Source organism: Phyllostomus hastatus, unplaced genomic scaffold, assembly GCF_019186645.2.
Source record: "Phyllostomus hastatus isolate PE091 unplaced genomic scaffold, TTU_PhHast_1.1 phas_scaffold_1066, whole genome shotgun sequence".
Lineage (NCBI taxonomy): Eukaryota > Metazoa > Chordata > Mammalia > Chiroptera > Phyllostomidae > Phyllostomus > Phyllostomus hastatus.
In genome coordinates this window covers 34,403,352-34,417,928 of record NW_025334004.1, presented here as the reverse complement: position 1 = coordinate 34,417,928, position 14,577 = coordinate 34,403,352, and the positions used below count along the sequence as shown (strand labels likewise).

At 64.9% G+C, this 14,577-nt stretch overlaps 1 protein-coding gene across 1 annotated transcript in view; it reads left to right on the top strand.

Annotated features, from left to right (window-relative positions):
• Window positions 1-5,655: 5,655 nt before the first annotated feature.
• Window positions 5,656-14,577, top strand: part of STK32C (serine/threonine kinase 32C) — a 32,849-nt gene continuing 23,927 nt past the window's right edge. Inside the window, exon 1 of the mRNA XM_045854325.1 lies at window positions 5,656-5,791. Coding sequence (XP_045710281.1) covers window positions 5,731-5,791 — 61 coding nt within the window. The 5' untranslated portion in view covers window positions 5,656-5,730. The remainder of the gene's footprint in view (window positions 5,792-14,577) is intronic.

The following is a 14,577-nucleotide window of genomic DNA, read 5'->3' as shown; positions in this document are numbered from 1 at the left end:
AGGTGTGTTCCCCAATCACGGGCTGACACTTCAGTCATTTCTGGTAAGCAGAGCACAATCTCTTATCGATGAGAAAGCGGCAGTGGCAGGCGAAGCAGCTTCTTAAGAAACCTCGACTACAAAGGCTGCGAATATCTCTGTCTCACGAAAGGAAAGTCGAATGTAGGAAGCGCTTTAGCTTTCAGTGTCAAACTAGAGACTTTCTGAACACAGACTCGCTTGAACAGCTGGTGCCCGCGCGGAGATCATTGCTCTCAGGGCAGTGTCTGACGGATGCTCGTCACCTTGAAATTCACACGGAATAGGGTAAAAACTACTGTGGTGTATCCGTTTCCAACCGCTGTAGTAACAATCACGAAAAACGTGGCTCTGGGCGACAGCCACGTGCCTCCCCCACAGTTCCGGAGGCCAGACGCCTGACCCAGCGTCCCTGAGCGAGGGGGGGCAAGGTGTGGACATGCATCAGGACACACGGACCAAGCCGTTCACAGCGGCCTCGAACGAGGACGGGGCAGGGCTCCAGTGGCCGGAGCAAGAGAAAGTGCTGAACTGGACGGGCAGCAGCTGCTCACAGCCACAAGGAGGAATCTCAGAAAGACGAAGTCTCGGGACATCCCCCACGGCACAAGCGTTTCTCATGTGAGTGAGGCTGCCCGAGAAGCTGCAAGCGCGAATGAGAGGACTCTTAAAACAAGAGCGGGCCCTGGCTGGCGTAGCTCAGTGGATTGAGCTCGGGCTGCGAACCAAAGTGTCGCAGGTTCGATTCCCAGTCGGGGCACATGCCTGGGTTGCAGGCCACGGCCCCAGCAACCGCACATTGATGTTTCTCTCTCTTCACCGCTCGTTTCTCTCTCTCTCTCTTTCTCCCTCCCTTCCCTCTCTAAGAATAAATAAATAAAATCTTAAAAAAAAATAAAACAAGAGCGGTCAAAGGGTGGGTTGGCCCATAACCCAGGCTGAGGGCGGGTAGCGGACACACATGCCCGTGGTGGGTGTCATGGGCTACACGTGCCCCCCAGCACTCACATGTTGAAGTCCTACCACCCTCCGAACGTGGGTGTTTGGAGATAAGGCCTTTCCAGAGGTGAAATGAGGTCACATGGGTAGTCCCAATCCAATAGGACTGGCCTTCTATCAGAAGAGGACATTGGGACACAGATACACACGGAGGGACCACATGTGAGGACACAGGGAGAGGGGGTCCTCGAGGAGAGAGGCCACGGGAGAAACCAGCCCTGCAACGCCTTGGTCTCGGCTTCCGGCCTCCATGCTGTCCGAGATAAAAGTCTGTTGTTTACGGCGCCCCGTCTGTGGTGCTTATTACGACAGCCCCGGGAAGCTGCTGCGCCCCAGGTGTCGGCTGCCTGGGCCCCGCAAGGACCCACACCCTGACCTCGGAGGCAGGACAGTGCCACCGTCACGGGGGAAGTTATGGTGGCAACTGTGCTGCAGGGTGGCCTTAGCTTCGTAGCTGCAGGAAGACAGAGCGCTCCTTCTTTGTGAAGGCGTCAGCACGCCTCAGAAGTCAGGTGGGGGGAGGAACCCACCCCACCCCGTTCTCTCCTCCCCACGTGCTCCTTCCCTAGACCAGCCACTGGGCCCCTTCCACAGCCTAATTTTAACTTGGAGGCACAACGGGGTGCTTCCAAGAGGACGGTGACGGGGTGGGGGGTGGCTCCGGGCTCCTCTGCGTCACAGCAGGGGTGGGGACAGTCAGCCCTGCTCTCTGGGGTCCTGCTGGCGGAGGTGAGCAGCCCCAGACTCGAAGGGCAGTACAGCTGGTGAGGGCCACCTTACCCACCTGCCCCAGAGTGACGTTCTCCCAGGAAAGGTACTGTGGGAAGTGTCACAACCTCCACACCCACGACCCTGCCGCACATCCCCCCACTCGCCGTGGGTCGACTTTGCTTCCGGGTCAGTGAGGGTCTCCTGTCAGGGGAACGAGACGGAGGTGGCTCCTGGTCAGTGTGGGCACGCAGGACCACCCTGGAGCACGCGGGGACTCTGGCGGCCGCATCACCCCCTGTGTTCACAGCTGGCCCCCATTCCAGCCTTTGTGGCCCCCAGCACAGCACCTTCAGGGCTGCAGGGACCTGCCTGCTCTGGGCCAAGGCCGCGCCCAACCTTTCCTCTGCCCTCTGACCACACTCACTGTGCACCCCCAATCAGCCTGTGTTGGGAGCCACCCTGCTTGGTTTCAGGAGCTGTAACCCCCCCATGGCTAAGGCTGAGTGAGTGACCTTCAGACCTCAAGCCACTAAGGAGACAAAGCTTATCTCCCTGGCAGGGGCACCGCCTCTGCTCCTTTTACTCCACCCTGCCTGGCCCCCAGTGCTTGATCAGTTAGCCAGTGACGGGTAAGATTCCCCAAGGGGGGAATGGCTGAAGACAGGCACGATCACTGGGGTCCTCCAAGGAAGTCTCGGGGGGCTATAGCAAAAGGGGGCGAGGGACCCTCGCCCCTTGGCTTTGACAAAGACTTCTGTCTGCGAGAAGTCTCCTAATCTCTTGGCTGCCTTACTTCCCTGCCAGACTTAAGCCGGAAACAATGACAGAGGGCGGTGCAGCCCTGGGCTGGAAAGGGTGGTTTCCCAGGTGATCAGGCCTAAGAAAGAATGCATAAAATCCCGAGAAACCTGCTTTGCTAAGAATGCTCTCAATCAAATGATAAGGGTCTGAGCAGGAAATGAGTTTGTCTCCCAAAGTTCTGTAGCCCTTTAGCTAACACATCCTGACTCAGAATAAGCTCTCGAAGTATTGTATGATACTTCTTTGTATGTTATCTACTGTTTGATCCTCACTGCCTGACAATGATTGATGAGCTTTACCTGTATTCCTGTGCAAATTGAAAGCCAATAAAAGCTTGTCGGCAAGGGTCGGCCCCTTGAGAGAGTGGCCAGGTGGTTCCAAGGTGCTCTCCCCTTGAGAGTGGCCATGCCGTCCCTTTTCCTCCACAGGACTCGGTAGTCCCTGTGACTCTATCTCGTCTCATCCACGACACCGTGGACACTGGGGCCGGTGTCCGAGTCGAGCCTGTGTTGGCTGTCACCATCCGATCCCGAGCAGCCCTGGACCTCGCCCCGGGGCCAGGGACAATCAGGGAGCTGTGCCCCAAAGCCGCCGTCATGCCATTGGCTGCGCTGGTTCCTCCTCTTTCCTGCCGGAGCCTGCAGGGGACCCCATGTCTAGGGCCCCAGGGGGGTTCGGGGAGCCGCTCAGTCTCTCTGGACGAGGTTCTGCTTCCTGACAGGGGCAGGGGCCTGGCGTGGCTTCAGGGATCCTGGTCCGAACTTAGACCCCCCACCAGCCCCTGCAGCCCCCTCACTCTGTCATCTTCTGGGCCCAGTGTCCCCGAGCCAGGCGCCCCTGGCCCCTCTCTCCAGAGAAAGGCTGTCCAACCTCAACTGCCCCGCGTGGCAGAGGCACCCCAGAGCTCTGGTGGCCCATTCAGCCCTTCCTGCCCCTCCGCCCCCCGTGGGGCCGTTACCTGTGGACCTGCCATCGCTCCCACACCCACCCACAGTGACCTCTCCGGCGCACCCCTTCATCCAGCGACACGTTCTTCCCACTCATGTCCTCCGTCTCGTCCCCTCTGTGAGGGGGGGGGTTACATATTTTCACGCCTCTCCTGCCCCTTCAGGGGCCGGGGAAGGAGCGGACGGAGAAGCGTGGCACTCTGCCCCGGGGGGCCCCAGGCTGCCCTGGCTGTGAGGGGCGAACCCTGCGGTGCCGACCCCTGCTGTGAGCCCAGGGGGGAGCCAAGGACGGAGCCCAACCTGGGGGCGCCGAGCACTGGTCTCCACACACGTGAGATTCGCCCGAGACCCAGGCAAGCACGTCAGCCAGGCCAGGCCCACCGAGGCGGTGCCGGCGTAAAAACAAGCCGAGTCTCAACGGCCCGGCACCTCGTCCGCTTCTCCCTAGCTAGTCCTTCACGTCCCTGGCTGCTGGGCAGGCGGTCCCCACGTGACGCACGGCCCAGGAGTGACACAGGCCACCTCTGCTCCCATTTCACTGGTAAAGCAGGTCAAGGAGCCACCGTGAATGTCAAAGGGAGGGGGAGAGGCAGTGTCCCACCCCCGTGGCGGCAGGAGACGGAGCACAACAGCCAGGAGGTGGGCTGGGCCGGGAAGGGGAGCAGGGAGGGGGCAAGGGCAGGACAGAGCTGAGTGGCTGGAGGGTGTGTGTGCAGGGAGGGGCCCCGCAGCCAGGCGTCCTCAGAGTGACCACGAGGTGGGAGAAGGCCCTCCTGGACATCTCGAGGTAGGACGGAGCGGTTGGCTCTGTGGCCTGGCTTGAAAGCAGAACTTACACAGGCTAAGGGTTCCCAGAGTGGGTCAAACAACCCATAACAAAAAACAACTTTTTGGTGACAACAGTCTTGGGCGCAGGGAGCTAGGCGACCTCACCTGGCTGTGCGAAGAAGGGCGGAGGTGCCTGGTGCATGGCGTCAAACCGCGCCTGGCGCCCCCCCCCCCAAATACACTGCAAAGACCGTGGGGAGTCCAGTTGTCCGAGCCCAAGCTCCTGACAGACCTGGGCAGGGCAGGGGACCCCGGGCACCTCAGGCACAGGTCCCCGAGCGGCCCTGGGGCGTGGACTTGCGCCAGGGGCTTCAATTCAGCCCCGGTGACCTGGCGGCCCGCCGGGAGGGGGATCTGGCACCCAGCCAAGGAGACCCGGAGAGCGCTGGCGCACGTGCTTAGCGCCGCCACCGCCCCAGGCGCGCGAAAGCGTGCGCGCGCGCACGCAGGCGGGCTCTAGACCCACCGCCTGGGGAGGGGCTCGCGCCCCAGCCCTGCCGGCGCCTTCCCCCACCCCTCCCTGGGCTCAGTCTCACGAGCCACCTGCACCCCCGGGAGGGATCCGCATCCGGCCCAGCACTGAGGGGCTGCCAGTCCTGAGCGCTAGCCGCCTCGGTCCCGGCGCAGCCCTTTCCCGCAGCCCCATCCCGGGCCCGGCGCGGCCTGGCGCGGCGCAGAGCCGCAGGCTGACGTTTAAGGTTCTCAGATCGGGAGGCGGCAGTCCGGGGCCGCTTTGTTCACGAAGGCAAGGGGGTGGGGAGGCTCGGCGGGGGACCTCTAGTCTCCGCCGCCTGGCCCGGCGGAGCTATCCCGGTCCCCAGGACTCCATCCTTTGGGGGCTTCCAGGATACTTGCAGGGGACAAGGGCCTTTCTTCCCTCGCTCTTGCCCCCGCGGCCCAGTCGATGCCACAGCCCCAGGGTCCACGCGGAACCGGCCCCTCCCGAAGTGATCGGCGAGTACAAGGCACCGCGAGCAGCCACCCGCGCCAGTCCCGCCCCGTCTCCGCCCCCAGCGCTCGGCTGCACCCCGGCTCCTTCCCGCCGGCACCGCCCCGGCACCGCCCCCGCGCGCTCGCACTCGGCGGAGTCCGCACGGCCTCCAGGACCCTCGAGCGCTGAGGCTGGGGCGCAAGGCGGCTGCTGCCAGCAGCTCCCACTCCCGCTTCCCGCCGGCCGGCGGGCCATGCCCGGGTCTCCGGCCGCGGCGCGCACCCAGGCCTGGCGATGAGGAGTGGCGCCGAGCGCAGGGGCAGCAGCGCCTCGGCGCCCCCCGGCTCGCCGCCCTCCGGCCTCCCGCGCCCCGCGGGCCCCGACGCGCCCCCGGCCGTGCAGCCGTCCGCCACCGGCCAGCCTCGAGCCCGGGACGCGGGCGATGCCCGCGCGCAGCCGCGCCCCCTGTTTGCGTGGAGCAAGTGGAAGAAGAGGATGAGCTCGTCCATGTCGGGGGCCCCGGCGCGGAGGCCGGTGTTTGACGACAAGGAGGACGGTGAGTTGGGCCGCGCGGCGGGGACTCAGGCCTCTCTGCGGACAGCGTTGGGCCCCTACACGCTCTCGCAGGAGGGCCGCGGCAGTGGGATTTCTTGGCATCCAGACACTGAGGCCACCGGGTGGGAAGGGATCCGAGACTGCTCTGTTTCCGAGGAAACTCGCAGGCCGTGCTGGAGGTGCCCACGCGAGTCTATGGCGCCCGCCCGCATCCTCCACCGTGTCCAGTGGCGGTGGGGCGGCTCCAGGCTTAGGTGCCACGCACGAGGGCTGTGTGCTTTTATTTTCCTGTGAGGGACCCTGTGCAGCTTGGTTCCTTACTCTGCACCTGTGCCGTGCCCACTGTCAAGGGGCATGGAGCCCACAGGTGGCTCGGAGCCCCTGGCCCCTGCTCTCAGCCTCTGGGCTGACGGGCGGGCGCAGGTGGGAGTGCAGCACAGGCCGCCCGCATGCCCGACCTTTGCACTCGGAGGTGCCGCGGAGGGGGCCTTGCCCCGTGCACAGGCCTGCCTTTCCTGGAACCGGGCTGCTCGGTCAGGTCCTCCTGCAGGCGAAGCTGCCCACCCAGAGCACAGGTGCTCCTGAGCGGCCACAGGGAGGTGGGTGCTCGTGTGACCGGCAGCCGTCCGGCCGGCCACGCCTCCAGCCGGCTGGGCACCAGGCACCGTTGCAGGGAAGGTGGCTGCTCGGTGTCCACCTTTGGGGCGCTGTGACACATTCACACTCAAATGTTCAGCCCTTTCCTGCAGATGCCACGCAGATCCCTCAAATGGTATCGTGATGACACATTTGATATTTTTTGACATTTTCCTAAAATAGTTGAAATCTGCATTTTTTTTTTTTCATTTGTAGGCAGGCTGCAGAGGTACAATGGATCTTCCATAATTTTAGAGCACAGCTCAGCGTGAGAGCCTGAGCTATTTATTTCTGATAAATAATTTAAGCATCGTAGGAAATTACAACAGTCCGACCTCAGGCCAGTGTTGGCGGGTGTGTGGGCCGGATGCCGCCGGCGTCAGCGTGCCGGGAGCTGGCTATGGGGCTGGGGCGGGGGCGGGGGCTGGCCACGGGCCCGGGGAGTGGCCCTGGACGCGCACCCCGAGGTCCGGCTTTCAGGACCAGCCTCGGGCTCTGTGTGACCCTCCCACTGCGCGTGGACTGGGGAGACAGCAGCATGCTCTGCTGGAACTGTCTCATGCTCCCCGTGCTTGTCTGAAGCCGAACCCTGCAACACAAGGGGAGCCCAGAGTGAACTGGGAGCGAATCAGGAGGCAGATTTACGTCCAGCCGCTGACCGCAGGACGAGGCGGCGGCGGAGCGTTGCCGGGTTTCAGCCCAGGCTGGCGTCGGCCCGGAGCCGGCCCGCTCTCGGCCCCCGAGAGGTGCTCTCGGAGGCGGGGGCAGCGACACAGCGCAGAACGGAGGCACACCCTGCCTCCCGCCGGTCAGGGTGGAATGTCTCCGCGGGCTCCGAGGGTCGTGCCTCAGGGTTCGAGGATCGTGAGAAAGGCAAAGGGAGCCCAGAATCCCTGTAGGATGCTCGAAATCTGATTGGAGAATTACTTAGCAGTCCCGCCCCCCCCCACCCCCGTGTCTGCCTGTGCAGGGGAGGCACAGACAGCAGCCAGCTGGGCCTGAGAGAGGTGAGAACTGGCTACAGGTGCTTGCTTTCTAGCACGTAGGGCCAGGGATCGCCTGCTTGTCACTGAAAAGGTGATCGGGGCTTACCTGGGCTTCGGTGAGATGAGGAGCCCTGGGCTTGGTGGCTGCAGACACTGCCTGGGTGGGCGGCCGCTCTGTTGCACTACTTTTCCACGGTTGCAGGGCACCCTCAGGGCACCCCCAGGGCACACAGGGTGCAGGAGTCACAGCCGTGCCTGCAGAGAGAAGGCGCAGCTCCCGGCGTGAAGGCCGTGGGCTTATCTGAGTGGAAAGCATGGGCTTTGGAGGGGCAGGAACACCATTCAGGAGGGGGCTGTGTCCCCGGGGCCCGCCTCTTCTCCAGGCTGCAGCGCAGTTGCCCGTCCCCTGTGGGGAGCGCCCCGCGCTGGGCCCTGCAGCAGGGTGGGCTCCCAGAGGCGCCGGGTCGTGTGGGGGCTGCTGACTCCCCTTCACTGGCGCGGCACGGTTGCTATGGCAATGTGAAACCTTTTTTCTGATTAAAACACCCAATTAATATATCAAATGTGGTGTGCAGAGAAAAGGGAAAAGAAAATAAGGGGGCATTTGAACAAAGCACCAGGTAAATGGCAACAAAAAAACGTAGCCGTGATGTGAAGTGTCTTCATGGGCCTCTGTCCCTGCCCGTCCCGACGGGTCTGGACCCACCGCTGCCCTTACCTAGCAGGGCTGGGGGCGTGTTTGGGGTTCTCTGCACCTCGTCTTCACCCCAGAACCAAGGGCCAACTTTTCTTCTCCCCCTCCAATCCCCTTCTTCCCTTTCTATCCCTCCAGACTTCTTGGGGGGGGGCAGCTCTTTTTAGGGACCAGACTTGTAGGGGACATGCATTTCCTCCGCCACTCTGCCCCGGCGCTGCGGTGTCAGGCAAGCCCCTCATGTCTCCTAGCTAGAGGGGGCTCCCGCACCTTCCTGCCCTTCTCAGCTGCTGTGGCTGGTGGCACACCTACCGTGACACGCGCTTGCTGGTAGGCAGAAACAAACACCGCCGTTTTACAAACACCGTCAACAGTTCAGCAGTGAACATCCTCGTCCCGTCGTCTTCACGCACCTGCCTGATTTCTTTGGGATCAAGTCCTAGGAATGGCTGTGCCCTGTTGCAGGAGTGGCCGTGTAAGGCGGCCTGTTGGCCCGCCTGGCCCCTGCTGTGAGCCAGCAGCGTCCCGGGTGCTGGTCTCGGTGGCGACCAGCGGATGGGGCTGCCGCAGGGGCAGGGGGACTGGACAGAGGGGGCAGCCGGGAGGCCACAGCAGACGAGGAGACCTGAGTAATGCCGGCAGGGCGGGAGGGTCCGGGGCGGAGAGAAGGGGAGGCCCCCTGTCCTGGGGCGGCGGGCAAGGGAAGATCGCGTTTGCTTCTCTGGGGCCAGGAAAGGCCTCTTCCTGAGCCCTGCCCAGCTTTGGGTGTTGGGGATGTTTTCCTTTCTTTTCCATCCTCACTGGAGGACATGCTCATTGGTTTTAGAGAGGGGGGAAGTCTCGGCCGGGGGGGGTGTGCAGAGAGAAACATCGACGTGAGAGAAACACCCATAGGTGGCCTCTGGTTCGCACCCGAACGTCGGACTGAACTGCACCCCAGGCGTGTGCCCTCACCGGGAATCGAATCCGTGACCTTTCAGTTTGTGGGACGACACCCAACCGAGCCGCACCAGGCAGGGCGATGTCTTCGCTTTCTGAGCATCTGAACGCTGGGAGGTGGCATCAGCCCCTCGAGTCCCTTTGATTACCAAGGAGATGGGCCGCCTGTGCTTCCCGGGCGTGGGGTGTGCGCCCCAACCAGCGCCTCCTGGTCGGAACCGGGGTGCCGGCCGTCCTGCTCCTTCTCCCTGTTCCGAGCACATCCAGGCTTCCCTGAACAGCACCCCGCGCGCGGGCGCGCGCACACACACACACACACACACACACACACACACACACACAAGCTTATTGATTACCCGGCAAGGCTGCTCTTCTGGTTTGGGGGTTTCCGGGTCTTTGGGGTACCGAAGGGTTAAAGGCCGTGGGCCCAGACCCACCAGGATCCTCGGTTCTGGCCCGTCGGCCGCCTCGGGTGCGCGTGCGGAGGCCCGTTCCCAGGCACCGGGGCGGATGATTCCGTTGGGAAAACTCCACCGGCGCGTCCCTCTCCCGCGCCCGGCTTCACTCTTCACGCCGCGCGCAGAGTTCCGCTCGGACGAGCACGAGCATTCGACGCGGAGGGGGAGGTTTCCCTCCCGCAAGCCCCGCGGGCTCCGTGGGTGAGCGCGTTCGGGCGGGGCGGGTAGGTCTGAGCCGCGTCCGCGCAGCGCCGGTCGCGGGTTTCACCCAGCGGCGCACGCGATCCTTCCGCCGGTCGCGTGTCGCGCTGGCTGGCGCTGGCGCGGAGGAGCCCGCCACTGTGACAGTGTCCGCCCTGTGAGCGGCCACGCCGCCCGGCTTCTGCGCTGTGTCCTTGGGCGGTGTGGGTGGCCAGTCAGGTCACCTGCCGAGAAGGACTCGCTGGCTACCTCCTGGGGCCCGTGCTCCCTGGTTCCTCGTCGCACTGCCCAGAGCCCGCAGGGCCGAGGGCGCGGTGGTGGTGCTGCGCAGGCGCGGGACAGACCCCTGGAGGTTCCCGGCGTGGGCGGGGCCCCCGCTTGCTGGGTCCTGTCCAGGGGGCGTGGCCTTGAGTTTTAACCGGAGCCTTTCCCTCCTCTCCTGACCCTGACCAGCCGTGCGAGGGAGGGTGGCGCTCTGCGAGGCTGATGGCAGCTCGCCCCTTCCCCACCACACGGACGCCCTGGTGGCTGCAGAGGCCACTGCGTGGGGGTGGGGCTCGGGCTTCCGTGGGGTCGGAGGGCACAAAGCCCAGCCCACCTTGCGCGTTCATCCCCGGCCCCTCGAGGCACAGGGTGAACCAGGCCACCCGAGCGACCCCGTGGCATCCGGCGCGCCGATCTCCCCGAGGCTGCCGAGGCTGGTCGGGAATGGACTCGGGACCTGCCGTCACACTTCTTTATGTAACAAATGTCAGCTCTGCGTGTCTATCCATCTGGCCGTATGCTTTAAAAAGCTAAAAATAAGGCTGTTTTCTTTTAAAAATGCAACCGCCCAGCTCCAGTTGGGGAGAGCTGCAAGAACGCGCTGGAGGCCCTTTCTGCTCCGGGACCTCTCCGAGGAGGGGGCGCCGAGGTCCGCTGGGGAGGTGAAGGCCGCCCCCCCCGCAAGGGGGTGCTACAGCAGGGCCCGCTGCCCCGGCAGCTCCTCTGCCAGCTCCTCTGCCCGCAGCGGCCCGTGGGGCCCGGGACTCTGCATTTCCAAGCAGCCCCCAGTAGAGGCCAGCGCTGCGGGCCTGTGGCCGCACTCCAGTGCCCGGCAGGCGTGATTGCTGAGTGGGGGCTGGACTTGGTCCCCCTGGCACCGCCCCGACGCAAGATGGCGGCCTCGGAAGATTGCAGACGGGCCCCGCGCGGCGGCAGTGCACTGTATCTCTTTCAGCTTTGTTCCCGTTTCCGAGTCGTCCCCGGGTCTCTCTTCTCAGGCGTTGCCTGTTGCCGGTGTAACCGAACTGCAGCTGGCATTTCGGGCCCCCGGCACGGCAGCCTGAACCTCTGCCTCTACTGGGCCCCTCTCCTCGGGCTGCCCCCCTGGCAGGCGGTCTTCCCGAGGGCTGCATCCAGACGCTGCGGGTCCTGCTCCCACACCCCTGGGCCTTGCTGTGGGGTGCTGACGGGGTGCCCTCTGCCACACCTGGCAGCCCCTCCCAGGGAAGCCCCGGGCCCGCTCTTCAGGACCCTCTTGAGCAGGTTGGTTCCCCTGTTAAGGGCCTGTGGCCATGGCCCCGGTACCCTGGCTGGCAGGAAGCTCGGAGTGGGGTGCCGCCTCCCCCCCAGGGGTGGGCACCCACTGGCCGGGTGCCCGGGAGGACGTGCTGGGCTCCTCTCTGTTCCCCAGACGCCGGGCGGTCCGGCACGCCGAATGATTTCAATGACCAAAATTAGAGACAATTCGGGAGAAGCTGTAATTAATGAAATTACTGTTATTTTTAAAAACTGGGATGCAAGCTTCATCAAAAAAAGTTTTTCGCCTTGACCTAAAATCTGTTGTTTTAAAAACCGAGGCATCGAACCGAAGTCAGCGTGGCTGGGAGGGGAGAGCAGGGCCTGGGGCTGGCTCGCTGCGGCCTGGCTCCTCGGGCTGCGAGACAGGTCGCTTCTCCTGGTCCCCGGGGTCCCTGAGCGTGACCCGAGCCCCCACCCCCGGCCCCTCGTCGGTCTCTGCGCGCTGCCGGCTCGGGCGCGGCCCCCTGAGGACCGCGAGAAAGCCCTGCCCGACGACTTCTCTGAGTTGCGAACCCGAGGAGATGGTGTGGGTGGGAGTCAGCATCGCCCCCGACTTATTAAAAATAGGAGCTGAGCACACCCCGCTTCGCACGGCCGTTTGAGAGCCGGCTTCGGAAAGGTCTCTCTGCCTTCGGCACTCGCGTCACGACGCCTCGTGCTCCTGTGCATGGAAGAGAGCAGCGGGCAGCCGCGGCTTCTCCCTGGGTTTCCTGGGCGTGGCTGGGCTCTTGAGCCTGCCGGGTACCACCCCAGTTCCTTCTTGCTCGTACTGCTGGGCAGGTGGGGAGGCCTGCCGTGGTGGTTGGTGCCTCTTCCCCGGGCCCTCGGGCCCTCCCCGGTCAGCTAGCTGCCCACGTTCCCGCAGCACCGGGGCCCCCGCGGCACCGAGGTTGTCAAACCTGACCCTGTGCGGGCCCCGGGGCCCGATGTGAGTTACTTGTTGCTGGAAGTGGGCTACCGCACCGCTTAGTGACTCGACAGCTGTTTTTATTAGTTCCCGTGATTCTCTGGGCCGGGAACGTGGACCGGGCCCAGTGGGCACAGGTCTCTCCGCCCCAATGTCCACGGTGGCTTTCTCAGGGCGCCTCCCTCGACACTGGGATGGCCCGAGGCCAGGGCTGCAGAGGGACCACCCGGACTCACGTCCCGACGCCCCAGCCCCCGCTGCCGGCCGCTCTCCCAGTCACCCACCTGCTCATTGACACCCCCCCCCCCGCCCCGCACCTGGTGGCTGAAATCAGCAAGTGACACCGCACGGTTTCCGAGTCGGCCACTCAGGAGCGGCTCACCCGTGGGCCTGGCGCAGGCCCCTCGTGAGGCTGCAGGTGGGTGTTGGCCGGCTGCCGGCACCCGAGGGCCCCCCCGGGACTGGCGGACCGGCTCCCGGGCCGGGTCCCCCCCGGGGCTGGTGGCTGGAGGCCTCTGTGCCTCACCAGGGCGCCTCTCCGCCGGCCGCTGGCGCGCCCTCACACATGGCCTCGGCCCCCCCGTGACGTGGTGCGTTTAGGACCCGTGTGCGAAGTCGCACACCGTCACTGCCACCGCATCCTGCGCATCAGAGACGCCCCCCACCGCGCAGGACTCACTCGGAGGGAGGGAATAGGCGCTGCCGTTTGGCGGCAGTAATGCCGCAGAACCTGAGGACGAACTTCGAGTGACCCCAGTGGTCCCCTGCAGCCACAGGGCCGCACCCTGCCGCCAGGTCTCTGCAGTGGGAGAGCAGGACTCCCGCCGGGGGCCCCACCAGTGGCTGTCCCGGGGTCGTGCTTGCTGGGTCGTCCCTGTCCCGTCCTGGTTTGCCCTGCTTTCTGAGTATCCTCCTCAGCCTGGTTTCTGGGCCTTGTGTTAGCTCCTTGGGCAGAAAGGGCGGTTTGCACAGGCAGCACGTGGCAGAGACGGGGAAGGGGAGAAGACACGCAGCCGAACAACCAGGTGCACGGGAAGGGTGGGCCAGGACCCCAGAGGTGCCCTGCCCCATCGGGCTGGGCGTGGCTCCGCGCAGCTGGAACCCAGGGGTGGGCCTGGCGACCAGACCTGCAAGGTGTGGGGGCAGCCAGAGCTGAGACGGGGCAGCCAGTGGGGCAGCGGTGGGCTGGCAGCCAGGCACGCAGGGCCGCCGGCACCGAGAAGGGACTCCCGAGTGCTCCCCTCCACGGCGGCTCTCGAAGAGGGTGCCACGAGACACTCACGGTGGGTTGGTATGGATGTACAAACATGTGTTCCTTTTAGAGTCTTCTCCTCTGTCATCTGGGTCCCTGTGCCCTTCTCCCAGAGCCCTCGGCAGCTAGAACATGCCTCCCCCAACCCAGGCTCCGTCCGGCTCCCCACCTTAGCCTGCCGGCTGGCCCTGGGGCTCCTGTCCAGGGCCACCACGCTATGGGAACCGGAGAGGGAGACGGCCAGCACTTCCTGCGTCTGTGTGGCTGTGGCCACCGCACCGGCCTGTCAGCTGGGTGTGGTTATTAATAGCCGTCTCTGTGCTCTTAGACGTGTCCCGGTTTGGATGATAAATCGTACGGCCACCCGTCCAGCCGCCTGACACCGTTGCCCGGTGAGCCTTCTTCCTTTGTGGCTTTCCGTTACGTAACCAAGTGGCAAGCAGCAGCAGCGAGACGCCCGGGGTCTTACGTAAACCCGGCACCAGTGCGAGACCCGTGTGCCGTCTGCCGCCCCGCCTCTCCCTGCACACCCGAGCGCGGCCAGAGCGCGTGCCGCTTTCAAAAGGCTGTGCCCCGGGGACGTGCTGCACAAAGTCCTAGGTTTACGGAGCCGCCGTGAAGGCACCGCGGGAGCGCTCCTACGTCCCTCCCCCGCCCCCCCCCCCCCGCTGTTCCCACCCCGAGGGGGTCTGGTGCACGCGTCCGGACTGGTGAGCCGACACCGACACATGATCGCGTTGGCCGGGGAAGCGGACCGAAGGAGCAACCGCGAGTGTGTCTGTAACGAGGGTGATTGACAGACAGACGGACGGACGGACTTAGGGGAATCGGCTCCCGTGGTGCGGGGGGGCCCCGGGGGGGCCAGCACCGGGGTCCGGCCCGAGTCTGCAGCCGGACCCGCACGAGACGGTGCAGCGGCCGGCCGGCCTCCCTGTGTGAAGGGCCCGAGGAGAGGAGGCGAGGCCCTGGCTCCGCCGCGGGGCAGGCGCAGGGTGGGCTCCCCTCCCCCCCGTCCGGGTCTCGTCCGGGCGTCTCAGCCCTCTGGGACTCAGTCCTCTGTGACAGACGGTCCCCTGTCCAGGCCCTGTTGCTGAGGGGCCCCTGCCCACGTGTGGGCCCCCCGCAGCCAGGGGCAGGGCCCCCGCCTGTTT